At 36.1% G+C, this 23,789-nt stretch overlaps 1 protein-coding gene across 6 annotated transcripts in view; it reads right to left on the minus strand.

Annotated features, from left to right (window-relative positions):
• The window catches only part of INVS (inversin), a 76,790-nt gene that overhangs the window by 10,795 nt on the left and 42,206 nt on the right, over positions 1-23,789 (minus strand). For all 6 annotated transcript variants that reach the window (XM_015855084.1, XM_015855086.2, XM_015855087.1 and 3 more), the window contains 7 exons: positions 19,032-19,141; positions 15,939-16,110; positions 11,788-11,943; positions 10,483-10,712; positions 8,827-8,933; positions 6,435-6,647; positions 801-1,102 (listed from right to left, as the gene is read on the minus strand). In XM_015855084.1, coding sequence (XP_015710570.1) covers positions 801-1,102; positions 6,435-6,647; positions 8,827-8,933; positions 10,483-10,712; positions 11,788-11,943; positions 15,939-16,110; positions 19,032-19,141 — 1,290 coding nt within the window. The remainder of the gene's footprint in view (positions 1-800; positions 1,103-6,434; positions 6,648-8,826; positions 8,934-10,482; positions 10,713-11,787; positions 11,944-15,938; positions 16,111-19,031; positions 19,142-23,789) is intronic.

Here is a 23,789-nt window from a genome sequence, read left to right on the forward strand (position 1 = left end):
ATTTTTAACATCTCTGTTTATCATATTAATGATATTTAACGTTATTAAAGAATATATATAAGATAGATGTCTGCCTTTATTATAACATAGACAAGATTTCTGCTTACTAGGGCATTTCCATGTAAAAGGAAAATAAATCAAGGTAAAATTACTTAGTAGGAAAAGGTCCTTGACTTTCTTTTCCTTTGCATTACTGCATAATTCCAAGTTGCAGTAACTTTATGTCTGAAAAGGAGATCGGTGGCGCAGTGGCAGGAATGCCGCGTTGCAACACCGGGCCCGGGTGTTCGAATCCCCTGTGGCGCAAGTGGTAGAAGTGCCGCTCTGCAGCACAGAGGCTCGAATCCCAGGGGTTGGACTTGATGATCTCTAAGGTCCCTTCCAATCCGCATGAGACTATTACCTATTACCTATTACTATCCTGCAGTCTAGCTTAAACAAACAACTTATCCAATTTTTACTTCTCATGACAGTGAAGAAGCTTTAACATGACTAGTTTTGCTATAACTGGCTGCAGTCAGAACTGATTGAAACATTACTGCGTGTATCTTGTGAAACTAGTACAGGAATAGTCAACAAATTATCATAAAGCGATGATTCACTTATAGTAAGAGTGTACTGTAACAGGGCAAATGTGTTTCAATAAACACATAAATCCATATTTAACTTTATCCTATATGAACTGTTTAAATAATGAAAGAACAATTAATGATACAGAAGAGTATAACATGTTCTATATATAAAACCTCCCCAGACACAGATAAAAAAGATAATCAAACCAACTAACAATGATTACAAACCTTGCCTGATGTTATGACCTTCGCTCTGAGGCTCTGAAGACAGGCAGCTCTCCTTTGGCGATGCTTTGCTGCGACAAGCTTTAGGGGAACCTCTGCTGTTTCTCCCTAGTTGAATTTGAGAAGCACTGACAGAGAGAGGTCTCTTATTCTGTAGATCAGTTTGTTTATTAGATAACTGCAAGGTGTTGGTAGTCTTCTCTTGATCTGCTGTATTCGGTTGTACTCGACACTTATTTTGTTCCAAGTTCTGCATTCCTTTCTGCAGGCTGGCTTCTTTTCTCTTACTTTCTTCTTCACGTTTCCTGTAATTACAGTAAATACTATAAGAATTCCAAAGACAAACTCTTGGGAACACGTGCTGACCCTTGGTACTTTAATCTCTAGAAACCTGACACAGCCACAACAAAATGCTGACTGGGACGTCTGACTGTGAGAAATGGTCACCTGTCAAATGGAAGTAGCTTAGCTTAAACCAAACTAACAACTGACATATATAGCTAGAGTTAAATGAAAGCTAAGCCCTTCGTAGACAGTTTCTCATTCATTTTGCAGCACTTAAAATTGATTTTAAAATACTCCCTAGTTTAAAACTATGTAACTTTTATTTTTTTGTTAAAAAACCAAAAGACACTTTCGATATTTTAAAAAGAAAAGCAGTTTCTTTTCTGATTTTTTTTTAAATCATAGAAAAGAAGTACCATCTGAAAGACTTGAAAAAGCCATCAAAAGACAAGAGGCATGATGCTAATAAGGATGCTTAGTAATTAGTAATAAACCATGCTTTAATATAGATAGAAATGCAACAAACTGTGTTTATTTGAAGGTCAGAACATTTCATATAATCCTTATCATCTGTAGACGTCTGGACTTGATGATATTGGGGGTGTTTTCCAACCCTGCTGATACTATGATTGATTCTATGTTGTACTCAGCACAATTACAAATCAACTCAAACTAGGTACGTTATTAACTTGCTGGTGTATGTTTATCACTGATACATAATTAAAGAACCTGTTTTACATGAATGGATTGTACATTACAAAAATGATAAATACTGAAAATATGAAAAGTGAATTAAAAAACATTTTGCAGATATTTTACCCTCACAACTACAGCATTTGGTTTCCAAAAATGAAAGTAGTCACGTATCTCTTAAATAGTGTAGATATAAAAGAGGATTTTGGACAAGGATGGGAAAGGCACATCTGTTCAATAATGTTTTGCAGCCTATTTTGAAATGCAATGGAACGTCATTACACTTTAGCTTTTATAATCTTTTTTCCTGCAAAGCAGAATAGACCCAATAACAGGCATCAAACGCTACATATCTACCTACCATTGAACTTGTTTTTATAAATTAAGCACTGGTTATAAGATGAAGTGACACTTTCCCTGTTGCAACAGACAGCTGGTAAATGTCGTATCATGTAGCTGCCTGATATTTTAACTTGCTTCCAATGCTACAACACAGTTTGCAGACTGTTGACACATTAGCTCACAGCACAGCATATGACAGGTTAGTTATGCAGCATGCCACCCTCAGTTCCTGTGAGTCGTATCAATGCCAGTGTATGTCATTTCAGTGTGATATGCCAGGGAGAAGCCTTAACTTTATCTGTCAGTACTATCTTATCAAGTACTCGCTGCAGAAGAAGCTGATTGAACTTTGTACCTGAAAAGCTGTTAATTGATCTAAAAAATACACTCCTGGCAGTCTGAGGTTCAGTATTCCCCATGGCACAGAAAAAAAAGTGGTTAGTTTCAAATAATATCGGCATTCCACAAATAAGCCATGCGAGCATGTCTGCCTTGTGTACAGTATGGATCTCAGTGCCATTAGATCTGATAAATCAGATCTTAGTATCCACACAACAGTCATCTTTGTTTTCTTCACAACAACGATGCCGCCTATTACCAGTACCCTCCATTCAGTGTGACAGAAAAACAGCATGTGAGCCAAGGCCATGATACTGAAGGAAGCCAGAGCGGCCTTCACTCTGTTAATACCAGATTAACTCAAAACAACATCTGCAACAAACCAATTATAAAGTTACTGAAATGCCACAGAATGGAAATTGAGAAGGAGTAAAAGGTTGTTTTTTTGTTGTTTTTAAGGTGTGTTAATTTTTCAGATGAAACTGATGAAATAATAAAAGGAAGGGATTTCAGACCTCCCTACTCATAGGCCACCATCCCCATCAATGTAGTGCTTAGCTCAATAGTTTATTAAGCTAAGTTATCTATTAATATTTATCTGAATAATTACAAGCCTCCCCAAGGGCTGTGCTTTATTTAATGAGAAATTCAGTCTGTTTTACAACGAGATATATTATAAAAATAAAATGTTCAAGTTTTATTATTATCTAAGTTAAGAGACTAGGTTTCATTAGCAGGTAAGGGAAGCAGACAAGTTTCCAACTTCGCAGCTCTCATTTATTCTCAGGAGGTTCCAGTAACTCATCGGGATCCAAACTTGGACTCTAAAGTTAGACAACTACAGCTACAGTGATAATATACTAAAATTGTCCACATTAATTGCAACAGAATTTTGTCCTTAGGAGTCATAAATTTATATTGCATTGCAAAAAGTGATAGAGCAGAAACTAAGGTTTTGGCATCTGCAAAAGAACAGTTTCAGCCTTAAGCATCTGTGAAGACACAGAGATGCTTTGATTTTTTTAATTCTGCTCAAATAAATTCAATCATTTTTATTCTGTTAACAACGCTTTAATTTTTCTATCTGCTCTGTGGAGGACATTTTAAGTTTACAACATGTCCATACGCCTGGAGAGCATTTATAGAGCTCTCCTTGCAGAAGAAGTTACTTTAAAAATCATAACTGCAAATATACATTGCCAGCTGTGATTTTACCACAGTTGAGGCTTTATATTGACCAAGAGGAGTTATATTTCCTATTGTATAAATAGCTGTCTCTCACTAATATGGTCTCACGTGTTTCTTTAATAAAGCATGTGTAGAGCTGTGCATTTGTCCTTACCTGACCTCCTATTGTTAACTCAGTCATTTGTCATCTGCATTAACACACTCTAAATTAGAATTCAGCATATTGACAGTCTTCCGCACTTTGGTACTATTTACAAATCTAACATTTTAATTCTTAAGTGAAAATACTGCATTGTATTAGATTCAGCATGGATTTATGTGAAGTTCTAATCAACGCATACTTCCAGTTTGAGGTTGAATCATTATGAACTACTCTGCATACATTCTTCTGGCCCTTGCAGAAATTGCATGTGTTTACTCTCCTCCCATCAATGGGAACTTTTCCCTGATCTCTGTGACCTTTCCAAGATGTCTGACAGTGGTCTTTTAAGGACATCTGTCAGTTCTCTCAGCACACTTAAATGCAGCTCATCTTGTCCCATGGACTTGTGTCACTTGAGTTCTCTCAAGCAATCCTTGATTTATTCCTCAATAATTTCTGGCAGCTCTCCTCCTTCCTGAACCATTCTCTAAGCACAGGGGTCTTGGAAGACCTTGGGGAAGACTGAGGACAAGAAGGCACTGAGCATCTCCACCTCCTCTGTGTCTGCTCTCACTGAATCACCCATGCCACTCAGCAACGGGCCCACATTTTTCTTGCAAAACCTCTTACTATCAGTGCAAAGGCAGAAGCTCATCTCCTTGTCTGGGCTGTTCCGTTTGATCTCAGCTCTGACTTTTGTCTTTCCTGATGCTATCTCTATGTATCCCAAGTGATGCCAAGCTCCTTCTTGTAGATTGCCCCTGGCTGCACCTCCGGCTTACTGCTTTTTTACATCTAAACTCTGTCATAGCTTCTCTGCTTAGCCATGAAAGTCTCCCACTATATCGCTGAAGCAGACCTTTTTTGTTTTGGTTCTTTTTCAATCTAGGCGTTCACCATCATTCTGGACTTGCACATAATGTCTACTTTTATCTGGAGAGCAGATTTTTAAACATGAATAGGGATATTACTTGTTTGTATGTAACAAGGCCCTGGCCAAGTTTAACTGTGGAATGCACAGATGGGTATGCAGAATGATGACAACATAATGTCCCCTCCAGTTTATTACAGATCATAAAATTGCAATTAAATAAGATTTGTTATGTGACAACTTGATTTGCTTGTACACTCCAATTATATTTTAATTCTGTTTTTATGGTATTTGGTACACAAACTTTATTTCTATTGTTTTCAAACAAATCAACAACAGCTTAGTAAGTTTCAGAAAGTACATTAGAAACTCACAAAGGGAAAGAATGATATAAAAACATTCCCAAATTTCCATCAGGCAAACCCTTCTTGTTCAATGTGCTGGACTGGGTATCACAGATACTTCTAAAAATAACTGGCATCACAAAAAGTAAAATTACTTTAACTTGGTAAAGTCAGTTGTGATAACACAGCAAGAAGCAGAGTTCTCAAAATTAAAGAAATACATAAGGTATTAAAGGCTATTTTCAAAGACAGGTTCTCCATACTTCTGACTGATATTGACTTCAGAAAATGCAATAGTAGGAGGGTTGCAAAAGTTACAACTTCAGGTTCTAAAGAGCAAGAGATTAGTTAACTAGTATTTCTAGCTTTGATTCTTAATGGGCATTAAACAACTGTAACCAATATGGTAGCAGCACTCAAACCCAATGACAGTGAGACTGACCAGATATAGAGAGCACCAAGCTAATGAATGTGAAATACGGCACTCTGCAGCTGACTTTGCCTAAGATACACAGAGGCAAGAAGAAATCCTCTGTGTTCAATGATTACTGTCTATCAATTAATATGAACTCTCTTTATACAAATAATATGAATATCTGTAGAAATATTACATCAAAATTACTAGAAATATTTTCAGATTCACACCTTTCATTCCAGAATCAGATCTCTTAAAGAGAAACCATGTGCTAATTTGTTCTTTTTATATGGTGAATCTTAAGAATAAAGACTAACCAATCAGAATTATTTCAATGATTACGTATTTTTTCATTTTAGAATCTTGTCCTTTTACTACTCCAGTCCAATCAGAACCAACACGCCTTAAAAACAACTATCGGAATTGCATATGGTAGTTATTTATAATCTAATATGATGATTTCATGATAACAGTCTAATTCAAGTGCAGAAAATCTCACTGCAATGTACTATACTGCCAAGACAGAAGTCACAAATAAAATCTGGAAGGAATTCAGTTTTCTAGAAAAGCTCAGCCTCCCATATGAAAGTTTAGCCTTATTTAATCAGGCTTTTCCAAGTATCAAATTTATCTTCTTCATCTACTTATTAATTTATTTTCAAAACTTGTATCAAAGATTCATGAGGCCAATGATTATTTTCATTACTCTAGAGTGATATATGGTTTCCAAAACTTATCAGCTAAAGACTGATGATGTTAATATGCCAGTTTTTCAGTCTTTAGTATTTTGCCTTGTTCATGTTCACTATATAACGATTGTTATTTAATGTGGGATTATCTGGAAAACAGTTTTCATATGTAGCATCGTTGAAAAAAACTCCATCAGATGCCTGCAAGTTTTGTGAATTTTACTAAGAGAAACAATAACTGATGAACAGTAATAGATAAAATCATACACATAAAGTAGAAACTTGGCAAACGTCTATTTGTTAGAATAGATTTTGAGTCTCAGACTTACTTGGCAGCAGCATCTTTTCTCAGTTGTTCATGTTTCATTAAAAGATTCTTCCTCTCTTGAAAAGCCTTTCTAACTTTATATCCTTTATAAACAGCCTGAATTTTGAAAGCAGCAATGTCCTGTATGGCAGCTATGGAGAGAGCTCCATGTTCTAACATGAACTGAATCACTTCATGGTGTTCACCAAGCAAGGCATAATCAAGTGGAGTGTACCTAAAAAAAAAAAGACAATTAACAATGAATAAGATTCCTAGTCATGATGTGCATTTATGTTATGAGATTCGTATTGATTTCATAACAAGGCAACTTCTAGGATGAAAATTGATTAAACACTGTTTTCAGATGACTACTGTTCTTATTTTAAACATTATTTTCCCATCTTACTCATGGTGCATACCATGATCATATTTAAGGCTTATTTTAATTGCCTAACTTAGAGGAGATCAAACAATACTAAGTTTAGTAGTCCAAAGTCCGACCCACATTGTTATTATTATTAACTGTCTTAAGCAAACAAAGAAGTTATTAAGGTTCATATGTTGAAATGTTATTTAAGTAAAAAGCAAAATAAAAACATACTTTGCGTTACTTACATATCCATTTAAGTTCTGAGAATTTACTGTCAGATCTGGCTTAGCTTCTATAACAATGACTGAGGACAATGTAGCTGACCAAGGAACAGTACTAAACCTACTGTAACGGATGAGACTTTTTTTAAAGCACTCGTAAGACAGGCCTGCCTTCAAATCAACATGCGTGGTAAAAATATTAAATGTGTTTGCTTGTAAATAGTGCCAAACCTGCCTAAGTACTTTTAGATAAAAATTCTCCAAATTTCCATTGTCTGGATAGGTGCAAAAGGTGCCTGCCCCCATCAGCAACACTGAAGCACTAGGCTACGACATTTAGTGATGGAGAATTATCAGTCACAAACCACAATCAAGACCATATAATGCAAGACTTTCAAACAGTAAGTGTCAATGCACGTGATTGAGAAAATTAGGGCTCTTCTTGATGGTAACTTGCTAGGACACAATGCTGGTAAGCAAAGAAAAACAGACAGAAAGAGCACAATTGAACTTGCCACACAGCAATGATTTGATGGAAGGATTAACAGTATCTGAACTGAAGTGTCTGCGGGAATAAAGACAACGGCATAACATGAAAATCTGTATGTCAAGGCGTGTTGATAGCATTTAAATAGCTACGGATTTTTGATAACCCAAGAACGGATACTTCAGAAGGAACCTCACTTCAGAAAGTGACATTTTAAAGTATAGCTAGTTTTGAACATTTTAGTTAACACAGAAGATACTGAAGTAAACTTTATGCTGCTAAAATACATGTACCAAAACAATGTATTGTATTATGGATCACAGTCATGCAGACCCATGTTCTTAAACGCGAATTACCTGACCCCACTCAAACTACCTTAAGAAGTGAGTGTATCGACACTACTTAAGAACAACTCAATGCTTTCATTTGTTTCTCACTAAAAATGAGAATAAACAGAAAAGCAAGAGATCTGAGTAGCTGGTGTAGAGAACAAAAGAGAAATGATGGGAAAGAAAGCAATTAACTGGGGTAAGGAAGATAGTCTCCAATTTATCTCTAAAATATGAGCCTTAAATGTATTTAAATTATTAAAAATTGAGAAATATTCAAATCTACACAACATATTGATCAAAGTTTTATTTATGATTAGAATGGGGTCATCTACTCTAAAAAGACATCATAAATTTCTGCTAACACCAATTATCTTCACGGTCAGGTGATTAATTTGAACTTCGCAACTCAAACTACTTTAAAAATACACTATCATTTATGCGTCAATGAAACACAAAGAAAAGAGGTGCAAATTTACTGTCTCTTTATGATTATGATACACACACAAAAAAAACCAACTCAAAAAACCCACCCACCCAGGCTTTTACAGTACAGTTAATCACCAGTAATTCGTAATCGCTACTTTAAAACACAACAGTGCATTTCTTCCATCTGCTTTCTTCTCATTGCATTCCTACCAACAAGAGAAACTCCATTCTACTCTAACAATTTAATCCTTTCATCATACATATCCACTGTCAACTTCATCTAAATGAAAATGATGATTAATATTTGAAATGAGAGTAGAATGAATGAAGACTTGCAGAAACGTCCATGAGATCAAGGTTCAAAAGTATCAACAGCAGAAGCTTAAACTTTCAACACCACACTTAAATGAGAGATTTTTCACATTATAAAAGCTCCTTACACTGAAGCCCAAAGCCATGGGCATTCTTTTTACATAATGGGACAATTACAATGCTGTGAAAATATCTGAACAATAAACATTTAAATCAATAGGTAGCATTTTTGCTAAAATTAGAAAAAGTCTTATTCAGACCAATACCTTTCCTCGCTGTTCTCCATATGATTAGGGAAAGCATCAAAACCAAGCAGTAACTTTATAGCATCAAGGTAGCCATTGTTACAGAGCCAGTGTAAAGCAGTTCTTCCCTGTAGTCAATAGATAGAAAAAAAAGAAATAATAATACTATTTCCAGTCTCTATCACACCACAATAACAGTTGCAAATCATATTGCAATTTCATGCTATTCTGGACACGAAGGACAAACTGGTTCTTCTAAAACAACTCCCTTGTTAAAATGAAAGAGTACATCACTTAAAAATGAAATTAGATATCTTTTTTCTTTTTAAACTACATTACAACACTAGCTTTTCCATCTGAAGTGGCTGAAAAATAGCATTAGGAAACTAGTTCTGGACTGGATTTCTGTGCAGTTGTGCTGCCTTTGCTCTGAAGAAGCTCTCAACAACTTTTGAAATTCAGACTGTTTTCCAGACTGATCCAAAATACTGCGACAAGACAGAGAACTATTAAGGAGATAAAATTCTGATGAAGTCTGAGGAAAGCTTATCAGCACAGACAAATGCAGAATGACTCCAGCTGTCCTTCCAGAAGTCCTCCAGACTCCTTCAGAAGTCTTGTTTCACTCACGTAAAGCAGAAGTCCAGCTCTTGGCTGGTACCTGCCGCGTGAATACTTACAGGTCTGTTAATATCAACAAAACTCGCACATTCCACTTCACTTCAAGGGCATGCCTCCCATATCAGCATCTTGCTTTTTTAAACTCTCAGTTTAACAAACAGTTAGAAAACTGGGTACCACATAAATACACAAAGAAGTCCCGAGTTCTGTGCTAACAAGCTGCACCTTGAACTGCAAGCGCTGAAGATTAGATTGCAGCATCTCTGTGTGAAATAAGGAGGCCTGAAGTTGATGTCACCTATATTCAAGCTGATGCCACATGAAGATGGTAGCAGGTTTAGAAGATGTTTGCAGTATACTCTGGAGAACCCATCATAAATAACACTTTTCCATTACCTAGAATTATTCATGTCCTACAGTGAATAGCTAGAGAAAAATTTAACAATTTGAATGAAATTATTTTGACTCATAAAGTTCTTCTGACTTCAGAGAAATTATGTCAAATAACAAAGAAATCTGTTAAATGTTGCGCAATTATTCTGGCTCCTAATTTCACTTACTGCTTGAAAAAAATGACACAAAAGAATATTTAAACAAACCAGTGTTCTTTTTTTTCCATCAAGAAGTGCTATATACAGATAAATAATTGAAAAACTTCTTCTTCAGTCTCACTTGCAATATCTTACTTGTTCTGTCTCTCTAACAGATGCTGAAGAAACGCACTATAAACGATAAAATCACATTCCCATATCAACTGTTAATAAAGAACAATACAAGCTTAAAAATAAGTTGCTTAAAACAACTCCTTGTATGATCACACTTTGATAAGGCAAAGACAAAAATGATAAAGGAAAAAGATGAGTCTTCATTTCATGCCGAATTATTATTTCATTCAAAAGTTTAGAAGTGAAGACAGGGAAAATTATACCAGGATGCTTTTCCTTCCATGATAAACAGCAGAAAAGATGTTTCAGTGTCCCAGAAAACAGGATGAACTTTATGTTTACAGTTATTTTAAACTTACTTAATAAAATCGCCCGGTGAAGGACAACATACCTCCTTATCCTGAATATTTGGATCTGCGTTGTTTTCCAGTAATACCACCATGCAGTTGATGTAACCTCCATAGGCAGCACACTGCAGAGGTGTTCTACCTGCGTAATCCTGCACATTAGGGTTGATTTTATTTTCTATCAGGATCTGGCATACATCAGCATTTCCTCCCAGGGCTGCCCAGTGAAGGGGCGAATGGCCATCTTGATCAACCAAATCTACTCTTGCTCCTCCTATAACAACAAATACATTTTTGAATTAAGAGAAAGCAAAGAATAAATTTATATTCAACTATAACTTCTTTGGCAAATTGACAATACAGAGAAGTAGTGCGGAATGCAACATCAATACTATTACCTAAAGCAAGCTGAAATGGCAATGAAATAATTTCAGCTATCTAACAACTTCAGAAAATCCTAATGATCATCCCAGATACTTTGGAAAATTCAGATTGGAAAATCTAGATGTTATTTGTTCAAGCCTATTAATTTTAAAATTTGTCCAGCGAATAACAGAGGGAAGCAAACTTCACTAAGAAAAGTTATTTGACAGAAAATGTATAATTTGTTAGTCTGGATACTTCACCAGGCAATAATAATAATAATAGGCAAATATCTCAAGTAGGAGAGAGACTGCTTCCAGTCCATGCAAAACTTTTCTGTGCAATTAAAAGAATTTTGCACCTAAGATACCACTGTTATTTTACCATGTGTCTTGCAGTTTAACAGAGCTTCTACAATTATTAAGAACTCTGTAGATAGTCTTATTTCTATTTACAAATAAAATACTGTTTCTGAAACCCAACTATGGGAAAATATTAATGATTTTGGATTTTGATAACTACCTTGCCCTCTTTAAAATGAGCACAAATTCAAATAGTCAAAAAATTTCCAAATATGACTACAAAAGCTTTGTCTCAGAAGAAAGCTTAATCTGATCTTATTCATTGAAAGCAGAACAAAAAGAAGAAAGAAACCCCCCCAAAAACAATGGCTTGCTGGGAGAAGAGGCAGTTGGAGAGATTAGAATGTACTTGAACAAGCTTGGACAGAAAAGAGCTGTTCAAAGAACTATCCCAGTTTTGAAAGTTTAGATTTAACTCTGCCAGTCTTTTTACTCAACGCTCTGAAAAACCTCTTGTTATTTTCTAATGCTGTTCCACACAGGGTACTTACAGACAGTGTATTTTTTTAGAGGAGTAATTTTCTACTCCCATTCTTGCCCAGTAATGCTATTAATTTCACAGCTCCACATAAAGGAACATCAGAAATCTGAACAGCTTTATAAAAAAATTTTTTAACAGCTGACCTTTAATGAGTGTTTGTATCACTTCTTTGTGTCCCATCTCACAAGCTCGGAAAAGTGGAGTGTGTTTCATGACATCCAAAGCATCCACCTGTGCATTGCGTTCCAACAGCAATTTCACTGTGCTGACGTGGCCAGAAAGTGCAGCAGCATGTAACGCTGAAAGAAAAAATGCAGTAGAAAAAAGAGAACACAATGTGAGCTCTGGAGGTTCAAAATTAGAACAACCAAATGAAAAGATTATTTTGATTGTTTTGGTAGAAAAAGCTGCTTTCAAAAAGTAAGCAGATGAAGAACCCTTGAGAGTGATAGGCAAACCTGAACCACATTTCCATAGGTATAAGCATTACAGCACAGTAAGCAAAAAACAAGGTTAGCTCTAAGACATGTTTTTAACTTGCAGAAGTGTGAATTTTAACCTTATTGGCAGGAGGACTGGCTTATGCTCAAGATTTGTATAGGATTACCAGCTTTTGTTTAAAAAAGTAAGAGCTCACAGTAAGAACTACTTCTGTCTGTTCCACGGCATTTATTGTACTACCCCGAAGGACACGAGGCTGCCCATTTTAAGAGAAAGAAAGCTTTTCATTATTTCTTCAACATTTACTTGAAAATGCCATTTTTTTCTTTCAAACAAGCAAAGCTGTCTCAATTAAAACTAACTCCAGATAACCACCCGGCTGTTTCTCCCTGCTCTTCTTTTTCATTTTCCAGAATTGCCTGGTGAAAATTTTACATAAAATTACATCAAAAAGCTATTACATAAGCTCCACATAGTACCTGTAACTCTTTGCTCATTCAGGAAAACGATAATGGACAAAGCACAGAATCACAGACTAGCTTGGGTTGGAAAGGACCTCAAAGATCATCTAGTTCCAAACCCCCTGCCACAGGCAGGGTTGCCAGCCACTAAATCAGGCACCAGATCAGGCTTCCCAGGGCTCCATCCAATCTGCACTTGAACACCTCCAAGAATGGGGAACTACAGCTTCTCCAGGCAGCCTGTGCCAGTATCTCACTACCCTGTAGCTTAAAAAATTTCTCCTGAACATCTAATCTAAATCTCCTGTCTTTGTGTTTAAAACCATTCTCCCTCGTCCTATCAATATCTACTCATGTAAAAAGTTGACTTCCCTCCTGCTTATAGGATCCCTTTAAGTACTGGAAGGCACTTAAACATACCACATTTCCTTTCACCCGACAGCATGTGAAGTTCCATTGAATACAAACTGTGCAAGTTGGTTTTGCAGAATCCTACTCTTTTTGTCTTCTCATCTCTAAATGCATGCACACGTTACTAAACTTAAACCGACAAATAACACAGAGCTCTTTTTAGCACAGTAAGACTACAGAGGTAAAGACATGATGTCTGAGGACTGAAGTTACTAACTGATAATAACTGCTGGCACTGCTGCCTGTGGTTGAAGAGAATGCAGAAATGCCAGTATAACCAGCTCAGGGTTCTTTCTGAAGGAAACACAAACTACATGCAGCAATGAGATTTCAGACAAATCGAGGACCTCATTTCTTTTGCTTACAATTGGATTTCAGAATGCTTTGGATTATTTCCCACAGCCAGCAATTGAATAAAATAATCTATGTTCTCAGAGGTGCACCACCTTACATCTAAACTGCTTCAGAGATTAACACGTACAATGTATGGAGAATAAAAACACAAAAATGTGCAAGTCATAACTATTTTGTAGCAGGGGGTTGGAACTAGATGATCTTAAAGGTCCCATCCAACCCAAACCTTTCTATGATTCTATGATTTTGTGCAGTGCGTTTTTACTCTCCCATGAAATTTCACAAACACTCCAATTTGGTCATTATTCAGTCTTATCAAATGAGCAAGATGAGGGGCTGTACACAATACCTGCATCCCTGTAACTGCTTCAAGTTACACAGGCACAGTCAGGATCCAGCAGAGGCACTGCACAGAAAGGCATACCACAAAGGCCACTAGAAAGGATTTACTAGAAGACACTAGAAGGAATTACTTCTTGAACAATATCCAGAGAGTCAAACTGCCAGGCTTGCAGTAGTTGCCTGACACTGTTTGCCACTAACACCATTTCATACAGCTTATGAAACAGTGGCCCAGCGTGATCTGCCGCACAGATGCTAGTAAAAGATGCAGGTTGTTCATACATCAAAGCCTTTTAAGTTTGATTCTCAACACTAGTGACTGGAGTTGTGATACAAATGAGGAACTTCCCACAAGAAACGGGGCTGTGGCCTGAGGCAATATGACCAGCACTGCCTTAAGAACTGAAATCCTGCTTTCACAATGATCCTTATGTTCATCTGTTGCTGATATCAAGGGGAAAAAAACTCTCATATGGATATTTATCATACTTGTGAAAAATATCTGTAAGCAGCAAGATCTGCACTAGCTATGGAAGTGGGAGGCTATAAGTAGAAATTTGACAAGAACGAGGTCCCTGCAGCTTTATGTATTTGGACGGGCCTAGTCTTCGTGTTCTGACCTCACTGTAAACTTTAGGTTCTGGTTTTTGTACTGCATTTCTTATGAAAGCAAAGGCAGTAAACCACTCAATCCGATGACACATGGGGTGTGTATAACAATGCAAGAGAAAAAGAGCTGCTGTGTCAGCTTGGCTGCTTCTTCCCCTCTATCACTCATTCTGACGCAGGCATCTTGTTTCGCACTTTGTGCTCAGTATTTTCTTGTAAGCCAAATTTTCTGTGATGGAGTCACGGTGACTGAAGAGATTCCCTGGCCAGCTGCTCACAATGGGACCTTTGTTCCTCCGACAGACAGAGCCCTCACCATTGTATGCAGTGACGGCAGAGCTATAAAGCTGCCCCTGTAATGCTCCTGCAGCGCTGATCTCTGCGAACAGGGAAATTCCTTTCCCTTGGTGTCATTCTCCTACACAATAAGCAGAGTCTTGAGCTGAACGGAGAGCTTGCTCTTTTTAAGTAAATGCAAAAAGCTACGTTAATGCAACAATATGACTGAGCTTAACTGAGTTCAGCACAAAAGTCAGCAAAACACAAACTTGAACTCTCCTCAGCAACTGCAGCCTGGGCACAGCCATGTACACTGTTTTCTATTACCCCATGGTTTCCTGTTAGAATACAATACTACTCTTCCCCCAAAACCTGGGAAGGATTACGAATCTTCAGAAAAAAAAATCAGGTCTTCAATTAGAAAGTGATTTACTGGTGGGCTTCCTTTGAAGTTTACAGCTCACTATAATAAAGCTCACCCTGCCGCACACATTTGCATAGGGGTAAAATTCAGACTGCTTGATAGAAAGTGAAGAACAGCACAGCTCTGAACTTCAGGACTGTTAGTGTGCTCTACACAATGGCAGCTTCAAGTAAATGGAACATCCATTAACTGCCTTGAAGTCCCACAACAAGCTCAGGATTAGAAAGTGATTAGGCATTACAGCTATGAAAGGTGTAGCTGCCTGAATTATTCAACCATGAAATCCACACCTGAATAATTTCAGAAACAGTCTCTGAGTACTGTTTGCAAAGAGCAAGCTCCTTTATAAAGAGGTCTGCACAGTGCCTACAACATTACTGTATTTAAGATCTGAAATACTGAAAGGTATTTATAAGGAACAAGTACAAGTGACTCTAATAAAAGAAGAAACAACACTAAAATAGTTGAGTATGTAGCTCATAGAGTCATCAGACAGACTGAGATCTCAGACATTTTGTTTGTCACGGTATTTTTTCCTTTTAACTCACAACTTACAAAGCTGTCATAATGCAAAAAGACTAATTGGAGGTGTGTTCATTTATAAGGAAAGAACTTAGATTTGTAAACAGAATTTTAAAGGAATTGAAACTAACAATGTAAACACCTTTATAACTAAAGGAAGTGGAAACTGCAAATTGCAAGTGATAGTCATACTTGCTATTTTCCAAATGCTGAACCACAGAACTTTGACATTGCACTTATTTGCCATTTTATATAATTCAAATTACAATAGAAGCCGTAAGTGTTATCTGAAAAGTGAAAAACTGTTAAACATCTTTTTTTCTTGTTTGGAATATACCATCACTGCAAAATCTCTAGGAAAAGATTAACATAGAAGCCAACAGTGTGTTTTATTTGGTGAAAATTGAAACTAACTGGGAACATTCAGTGGCTCTATTTAAAAGTATCTTACCTGTCCCAGCATATTTGTCTGTCATATTGATATCAATATCCAGTTTCAAATCCAGCATAGTCCTAATGACGTTGTCACTGCCTTTCCCAGCTGCCCACATGAAGGACGTTCTTCCCTCAAGATCTGAGTCATCTTTTACAGAAGGATGCTTCAAAAATACTTCAACTGTTTCCTGAAAAGACATACTATTGGAATTAATGCTGAAAGAAATCTGTGACGACAAGAAACTATTTTGTCTCATCTGGCTGTCTCTGAAACAAATCAAAGCTTTCATTTTTCTTTTTATGTTTATACAGAGTATCTGTCCAACAGGAGGACTGTATTTTCTGCTATGCCCTTTTTCTCTTCAGCATTAATAGCCACATCCTCAACTACTATCATATATCTCTTACTCTTTTTAGTGTCAAGTATCACGTGTTCATCACAAGGAAATGAAGGACACTGCTGTTGCTGTGAAGAAAGCAGTGGGAAATGGGAAAAAATTATTGGCTTATCAAGATATTACTGTAATAATACCATGATGCTAAAATATTTTTTCTTCACAATACTTCTATTTTTAAATTTAAATCTGAATATGACTACATATTAAACATTACAGTTTGCCTAAATTAATCATTCAATAAAGCCCAAGAAAACAAAACTTTAAAAGAAACAAATACATTTCTTAGTATTTAAATATATCATCATGCTAATAATTACTGAACCACTGAAAGTAAGTAAATAAATAAATTCTTTACACTTGAGTCTACACTTTCTACTATAATTATCACAGCTGAAGTCTTTAATTTAAAGAGCTTGATTTAAAGAGTTATATCTTCAAATGTCATGTTTGTGTTAAGCTCCCAGCAAACAAGTCCACTCAACCTACCGATAACTTCTTAATAAGCCTCACTGTATAAGAAAGAGAAGGAGGAAGTCACTGCTGCAAGAAAAACGAAGGAAAGGTTCTTCTTATCTAATGGCTCATAAATGTTGTATATGTAACAGCTGGTACGCATCTATTAATAGTCACAGATAAGCTAACTAATAAAAACTGAAAGTGAGTTTTATTATTTTATTCTTTTGTATTTTAGCATTAGCGCTACTTCAACCTTTCCCTCATGTGATCCCAAAAGAGCTCTGGTAGGATAAGAATCTTTGTCTATAATAAAGACTTGGCTGAAACATTTACTCAAGAATCATTTATGCCCAACTGACCAGTCGATTTCTTTATTTTTTTAATTATTATTATTAATTATTATTTATGATTTCATCCCCGTAAACATCCCACATAAAACAGCACAGTTTATAGGCTTTTTTTTATGTATTAAGTTCAGTAAAAGTGAGAGCTACTGAAGTATTTACAAGAAACAAAAAAGATCAAATCTTCTTTATATGGACAATGACACATCTCATTTAAACTGAGAAACAAACCACATCTTGGGAAGTCTGAGCAGAACAATAATGTGCCTCTGAAGCCATAAACATATGGATGCTATCGCCAAAACAAATAGGGATGAGTTTCCCTTCAATTGTTTGGCTTTGTATAAGGAAAGCAGTGGTGGGAGCTAGTCTTGAATTTTTATCTAATAGAAAAAATACAGCAAATACTGGTGCTCAGAAAAAAACTCAGCGGTTTAAAAAAAGAGAGAGAGAGAGAGAAGCTCCAGGCATAATTTAGGTATGCATANCTCTGGGATCACATCATCAGCTTAAAGAGGCCTGTAGACTTGGAGTGAGACTCTCCCATTTTGTTCTTCATCTAAGATGCAAAACACTAAATTCATTGTAAGTACACAAGATTACAAAAGAATATCTAATTCCATCACCTACTTTGCTTCCCCCTAAAACCTAAAGATGTCATACTTTGTCTGGCTGATGCGATCAAAAGGGAGTAACATAATGAAAATGTTTTATACAACTAAATCAAGCCCAGAAAAAGAAAGCCAGTATGAAAAATTATTTGATAAAGAATGTACCAATACAGAAAAGATAAAAGCATAAGAGGATAATCACTGGATTACCGCTATCTTTTCCACAGATCACTCCCAGTTTGAGTCTGACTCAGACTTGAAAGAAAAGCCTTCACAAGATAAATATTTCAGGCATGTGAGTCTGACACAAATTATACATACCACACTGTAATAATGGACAATAATCAGCTCAATAAAGCATTCTGTAAAAATGCACAAGCTACACACAACAGATGTGCTCCAATGAGAGTCTGAATTTAAAACAAATAACTCAAGGTTTTTACTAAGACCATCCTCAAAGAAATATAAATAAAAAAACAAAAGGTATCTCAGTTTCACAAGGAAACAGAGGCCTGACAGCTGTGCTATCAATACACATTGGTCAGTTGCCTTTTGAAGTAGTACCCAGTAATAACCATAAAAGGAATGATTCTCCAAGATGCTAAAATTTTCTGAAATTTAGCAGGTCAGAAGGCAAGAAAGATCCCAATTAATACCCCTGTTAAAAAAAAATGGTACAATATAAGCTGCATTACTACATAAGCACATTAATTAGGCACCAGATAATCCTTCTTGTAGCGGGAAAATGTGAATAATACAACTGAAGAAAACTCAAACTATGCACAGCATAATTCTACTACGAAAACAGAGTACAAAAGAAGCACAAAAGAAGTCGTCTTAAGTTCCAGTGGCTGAGAACTACACTACAATACCTACAGCCAGAAATTGTTAAAACTCCTATCTTTTTTGACTTTACCACATCATAGAATGGCTTAGGCTTTGGACAAAAACTACACTTTCTACAAAATATATGAGAATTTGGCTGTCTGGATTTTGCTAAGAACAATCTTAAAAAGCACTGTAAAATAGTAGGTGCTTTTCCCATTCCATTAAAGTACATAAGTGGTTATTGCGTGCTCTGATGCAAAAATATGCAAAATGTCTTTGTAAAGCAATTTACTTTCAAAATTTATACATAATAATTTGAAAGTAGCTACATTTATACCACATTACTAGGAAAACTGAGTTAAACTTGTGCTGACCCTGTTTATATGACTTTTCAAAAACCAACTCACTTTATTACTCTGTAGACATTTCAGCAAGATACATTTACTTTCCATTTAGGGTGTGTGATACTTACAGCAAAGTTGCTCTGTGCAGCATAATGCAGAGGTGTTGCACCTTGGCTATCAGATGGGATAGTGCCAAACTTGTTTCTTTCTAATAAGAGATGGACAATCTGAGCATGACCTGAGAAAATGCAAAAGTGATATGAGTTTATCAAATCATAAACACTTCTCTATTAAAAAATAGAAAATGAATAGACTTCAATAAACAATGTTTGTATTGTAGCTGCAATGGTCTAAAAACTAAGAGAGAATCATATATCTAGATATTTGAATTATTAAGCATGGCATGCACCTTCTTCCCAACAGTGCCACCTTTTGTATCCTCGTTTCTGAGGAGCATCTGTAAATCAGAATGACATAAACATGTGACAAATATTTTGTTCTTCCTTTAAAGGAAAGCGTAAGAGCACTTCCTTAAACAAAGAAACCTGCAGTAGCTGGACAGAAATCTGCAATATTAAGATTATACTGAATGAGGTGAATAAACCCAGAGAAAGTTCAGATAACTCAGCTAAGATGCTGTGTCTAAATGACAGACCAGTCAGAAATAGAACAGTCAGTAAAGACTGATACTATCTGTCTCGAATGCAATCTGAATCCAAGTGTGGATTCCTAATTCAGGCTTTATTCCAACAAAATTTCAAGTGAAGGTGATTAGCAGAATCTGTAGCATAGTCTGCTGCTAGCTGCCACATCTGCAATAAACAACAAACTGACACACAACTCCTTCCATTAAGACAGATTTGAATGTCCATAGGTTAAAACAGCAAAAATTTGGTGAGCAGAGTGAATTTTATATCCACTTCACAGACAGAAAAAAAGCAAGACAACAGAGTATATGAACATAAAAATCAATGGATCCTTTCTTATATGCTCTTTTAGACACATATTCCATTCAGAGAATATCTTAATAATTTACTATTTTAAACACAATACTACAAGGCATAAATCACATAAAAATACTCTGACAGTGTCTTGTGTGAGAGCAAAACAGACTGTTCTACGGGTTGTTACTTACCCACAATTGACATAAAGGAAAAAGGTAAATCTTTCTACTAGCAGCAAGATATTTAATGAGAACACTGACAATAAGAGAATGTAGTCATGGAACAAATGCAATATGTAGCATTTAAAAATCTAACATGTAAGCCTTCTTTTGTGGAATACCATTTTCAGACTATATGTGTACAGAAGTAGAAGAAATGGGAGAAAGTGATCAACCTCAGTGAAAAAGGCTGAAAAGCTATTTGGGAACTTAAATTTATCCAAAAGATGCATTAGGGTGTACAGAAAAGCTCTTCCACCGAGTAATTAAGACAAGAGTGGAAGCATTATCTCTTCCTACCAGAAAAACTAAAAAGAAATATATTGTTACATTTTTCCCATCTAAAAACTGAAATGAAACAGGAACACTGAAAGAAGTTGGTTCTGAATGGATTCTCAGCAGGAAAACCACAAGAGTACTACTGAATGAGAAAAGAAGTCGTGTGAACTTATAGGACACAAATAGAAAAAGGGCAGTTGAACTCTGTAATCAGTACAAGAGGCCTGCCTAAATTAACTGTAAGAAGAAAGACTTGTGGGAACTGAAAAAAAAAACAACAAATTGTGCTTGGTGCGATAGTAAACAAACTCATACAGTCTGGATAAACATCAGAACTCGATACTTGAAGTCAAGAACTATCATTGCTGTAATATGTTTATTTAGAAGAGCTGTAACTTGGCTGACACTTTCATGTACCCTGACAAAATAAAAAGTAACAGGAGCAACAAAGCCATGTGAACCAGCCATGAGCTACCCACCACCTTCAATACAGCATCTGTTTTGGCTATGTCTCTGCACTATATAGTAAGCCCTATTATGAAGACCAATTAATAACATCCTAGACTCTTTGAAGTCTATACTAGACATTCTGTAGCCACCTCTAAAAGAGTGCTAAAAACCGATCAAGATTTATCAGTAAGAAATTCTCCATGGACATACGCCACCTAGAGACCTCCTGAAGTTCACAAAGTACCCTGGTGGTCTTGGCACATCCTACCCCTTTATTCCACATTGATTAGACAATCTGTTTTTCCAACAGACAAAACCTCTCAAATGCAATCAATTTCAAAACACAATAAATTTCGCTTCTTGGACAGAAACAAGTAATAATGATTGTTTCTTTGGGAGACCGATCCAAGGACACTTACAATGTTTCACAATTTCCCTGTAAAAATTCAATATATCAACTTGAATCCAAATGCAAATTTGAGAACATCCTTTAAAAAAAAAAAAAAAAAAAAAAAAAAAAAAAAAAGCAATAAAACAATAAACCAAAACCAGAATCAAACTACATATATATTGTCGCTGAAGTTGCAAAGTAACTTGCTCCAGTGAACAATTTGATTCTTTTATTGACATTCTTTGTCTGTTGCATCCCAAAGGGTAATGGGGAGAAGTTTGTTAAGATGAGTGAGAGTGCTTGGATTCTTTCTTTTTATAAAGCAGACAATCTGGTTTTTTTTCTTCTACTGAGGAGAATGGAAACTAGGAAGTCAGTTTTTCAACTCGTATTATTTTTGTGCCTGTCTTTTTATGCATTTCATTTTCATTAGTATTTATTTGTATCTATTTTTAGCTGTTTTACAAACATATGATCTTGTAAACTGTGAAACCAAACAGCACAGAATTCACATATGCAGTGTTGCAGTTTACAGAATACCCAACTCTGAGGCTAGTAATCCAAACAGGAAAAAAAAAAACTTTATGTGGTAAACCAGCAATTGACCAAAACGGGAAAAAAATAACTAATCAGGTGTTTTGGGGAAGAGCTAGAGGTAATATCTGCAATTATTCTTTGCCTCTGTAGTAACGCTTCCTTTACTTTCTCAAGAAAGTCACTGCATCCAGTATCTTTTAAAGAACACACTAGTATTGAGAATTGAGCAGGATTTCCTGTGAAGTCAAACTGGATCCTTTCATCTGTTTTCCGTAACAGTAGCAGCACAATATTGAAGAAACATAATAATGCAGCCAGTGATACAAGTCTGGGGAGCAGTGAGATTAAAAGGACCTTGGCAGAAATGGATCTGGGGGTCCTGGTGAAGAAGCCGAACATCAGTCAGCCCCAGTGAATGGTAAGGAGAAGTAGGGTCTTGCAATCTCTGTCATCAAAGGTTTTCAGTACTTGCCCTGCATAAAGTCCTGAGCAATCTGGTCTGACTTCATTGTTTACAATTCCTATGGCAGACTGTTGGATTCGATGTTCTGACATCTCTTCCAACTCATTTTTTTCTAAAATAATACGAAACACCAATATTTCTCCCTTTACTATAGCCTGTTTATAGATAAACTATGTATCTTTCTCTCCTAAGGTCTTCAATCGCACTCTTCCAATTCCTTAGTATATTGCGCAACCAAAAAAATTGTCTTTGAACAACTGAAATGTAATGCAACGAGAGAAAACACAACCTCTAGAATGGAGGAGTTAGTGATGGGAATGAGCATGCAGTCTCAGCAAGAATCAGCAGATCCTGTAGTTTTTAATTTTAACCCTAGAATTTCTGCAGAAACAGATGAGATTATCCACTGATTTTTTCTTTTTTTACCACTCAAGATTTTTAATATTTCGCTGAAGGAGAAGAGGCTGGTATGGTAAGTCAGAATGATAAGTCAATAGGCTCAAGAAATGGGTTACTCCTATTGACATATCATAGTTCTAGAAGCCTTTTAAGCACTCTGTAAGGAGAAAATCAAAATAACTTCATTTCCCACCTCATCAGAAGGCATTTTAGAGCATTCTACTATTTAGAGGTCTTGTTTTTACAAAATTAAATTCATGGATGATTCACTCTGCAGTACTTTGTGCCTTTCAGACTCCTAATTCTTCACCACTATAGCATGTATATGAATGATACGGTGAATGAATTTCATGCATGTCAACCATGACAATGTATGATACTAGCTGTAAAACTATCCCCTGAAATCTACTTTTATTCTAGTCAAAGAAGCCACACTATAGGTGATTACACAGTTTTCCCATAAGCACTGCTTTTATCAAATCATTTACTGTTGAAAATGCATCTTCTCCAGTACATCTTCCCTCTAGTGGCTCACAAAAACAGTAGTTCCCTGTCAATTTCATTACCGAAACAAAATCTAGCAAATACCATAAGCTGAGACAGTTAGAAACATCTGTAATTTCATTCAACTGTACTGCAAGCCTCCCACACTGTGTACTTTGCTCTAATATCAGTTTCTTCAAATCCTCAGCAATGTTTTCTACAACAGTATTTGCTGACAAAGGAATGCACTCCAGTTTGATGCCATACTGTTTTCCAAGCCTTATTTCAGCCATTTTTACCATAGCAGGCAGAATGAATGCTTCCCCAATTCTTTGTGTTTTTCTTGTTTAGTGAAATTTTGTAAAGCACTGGATTATTGTATGACTTGAAACACTGTTGAAAAAATTGTAGAGGTTTATTTTCAAGTTCTTCTTGCTTAGCATTCAAATGTCTTGTTAATCACCATTGTTTCCGGTGACTATTAGCTAATTTCTTGAGGGATTAAGGGAAGGATCATGGTAAACAATAACGGATGTCAATCCATACTTTAAATAGTCTTAATTTTTATTTCTAAGTTTTGGGGTCAAATTCTCGTCACATATGACTATCGTTTTTCCTTAGAATGTGGCTGATACAGAGTACAAGCAGCAGGAGATACATCAGCTCTGCCATGTTCTTCTTGTTTGCTTGTACTGACAATACCAGCACTATCTTCGATCTGC

The sequence above is a fragment of the Coturnix japonica genome, chromosome 2 (assembly GCF_001577835.2).
Source record: "Coturnix japonica isolate 7356 chromosome 2, Coturnix japonica 2.1, whole genome shotgun sequence".
NCBI lineage: Eukaryota > Metazoa > Chordata > Aves > Galliformes > Phasianidae > Coturnix > Coturnix japonica.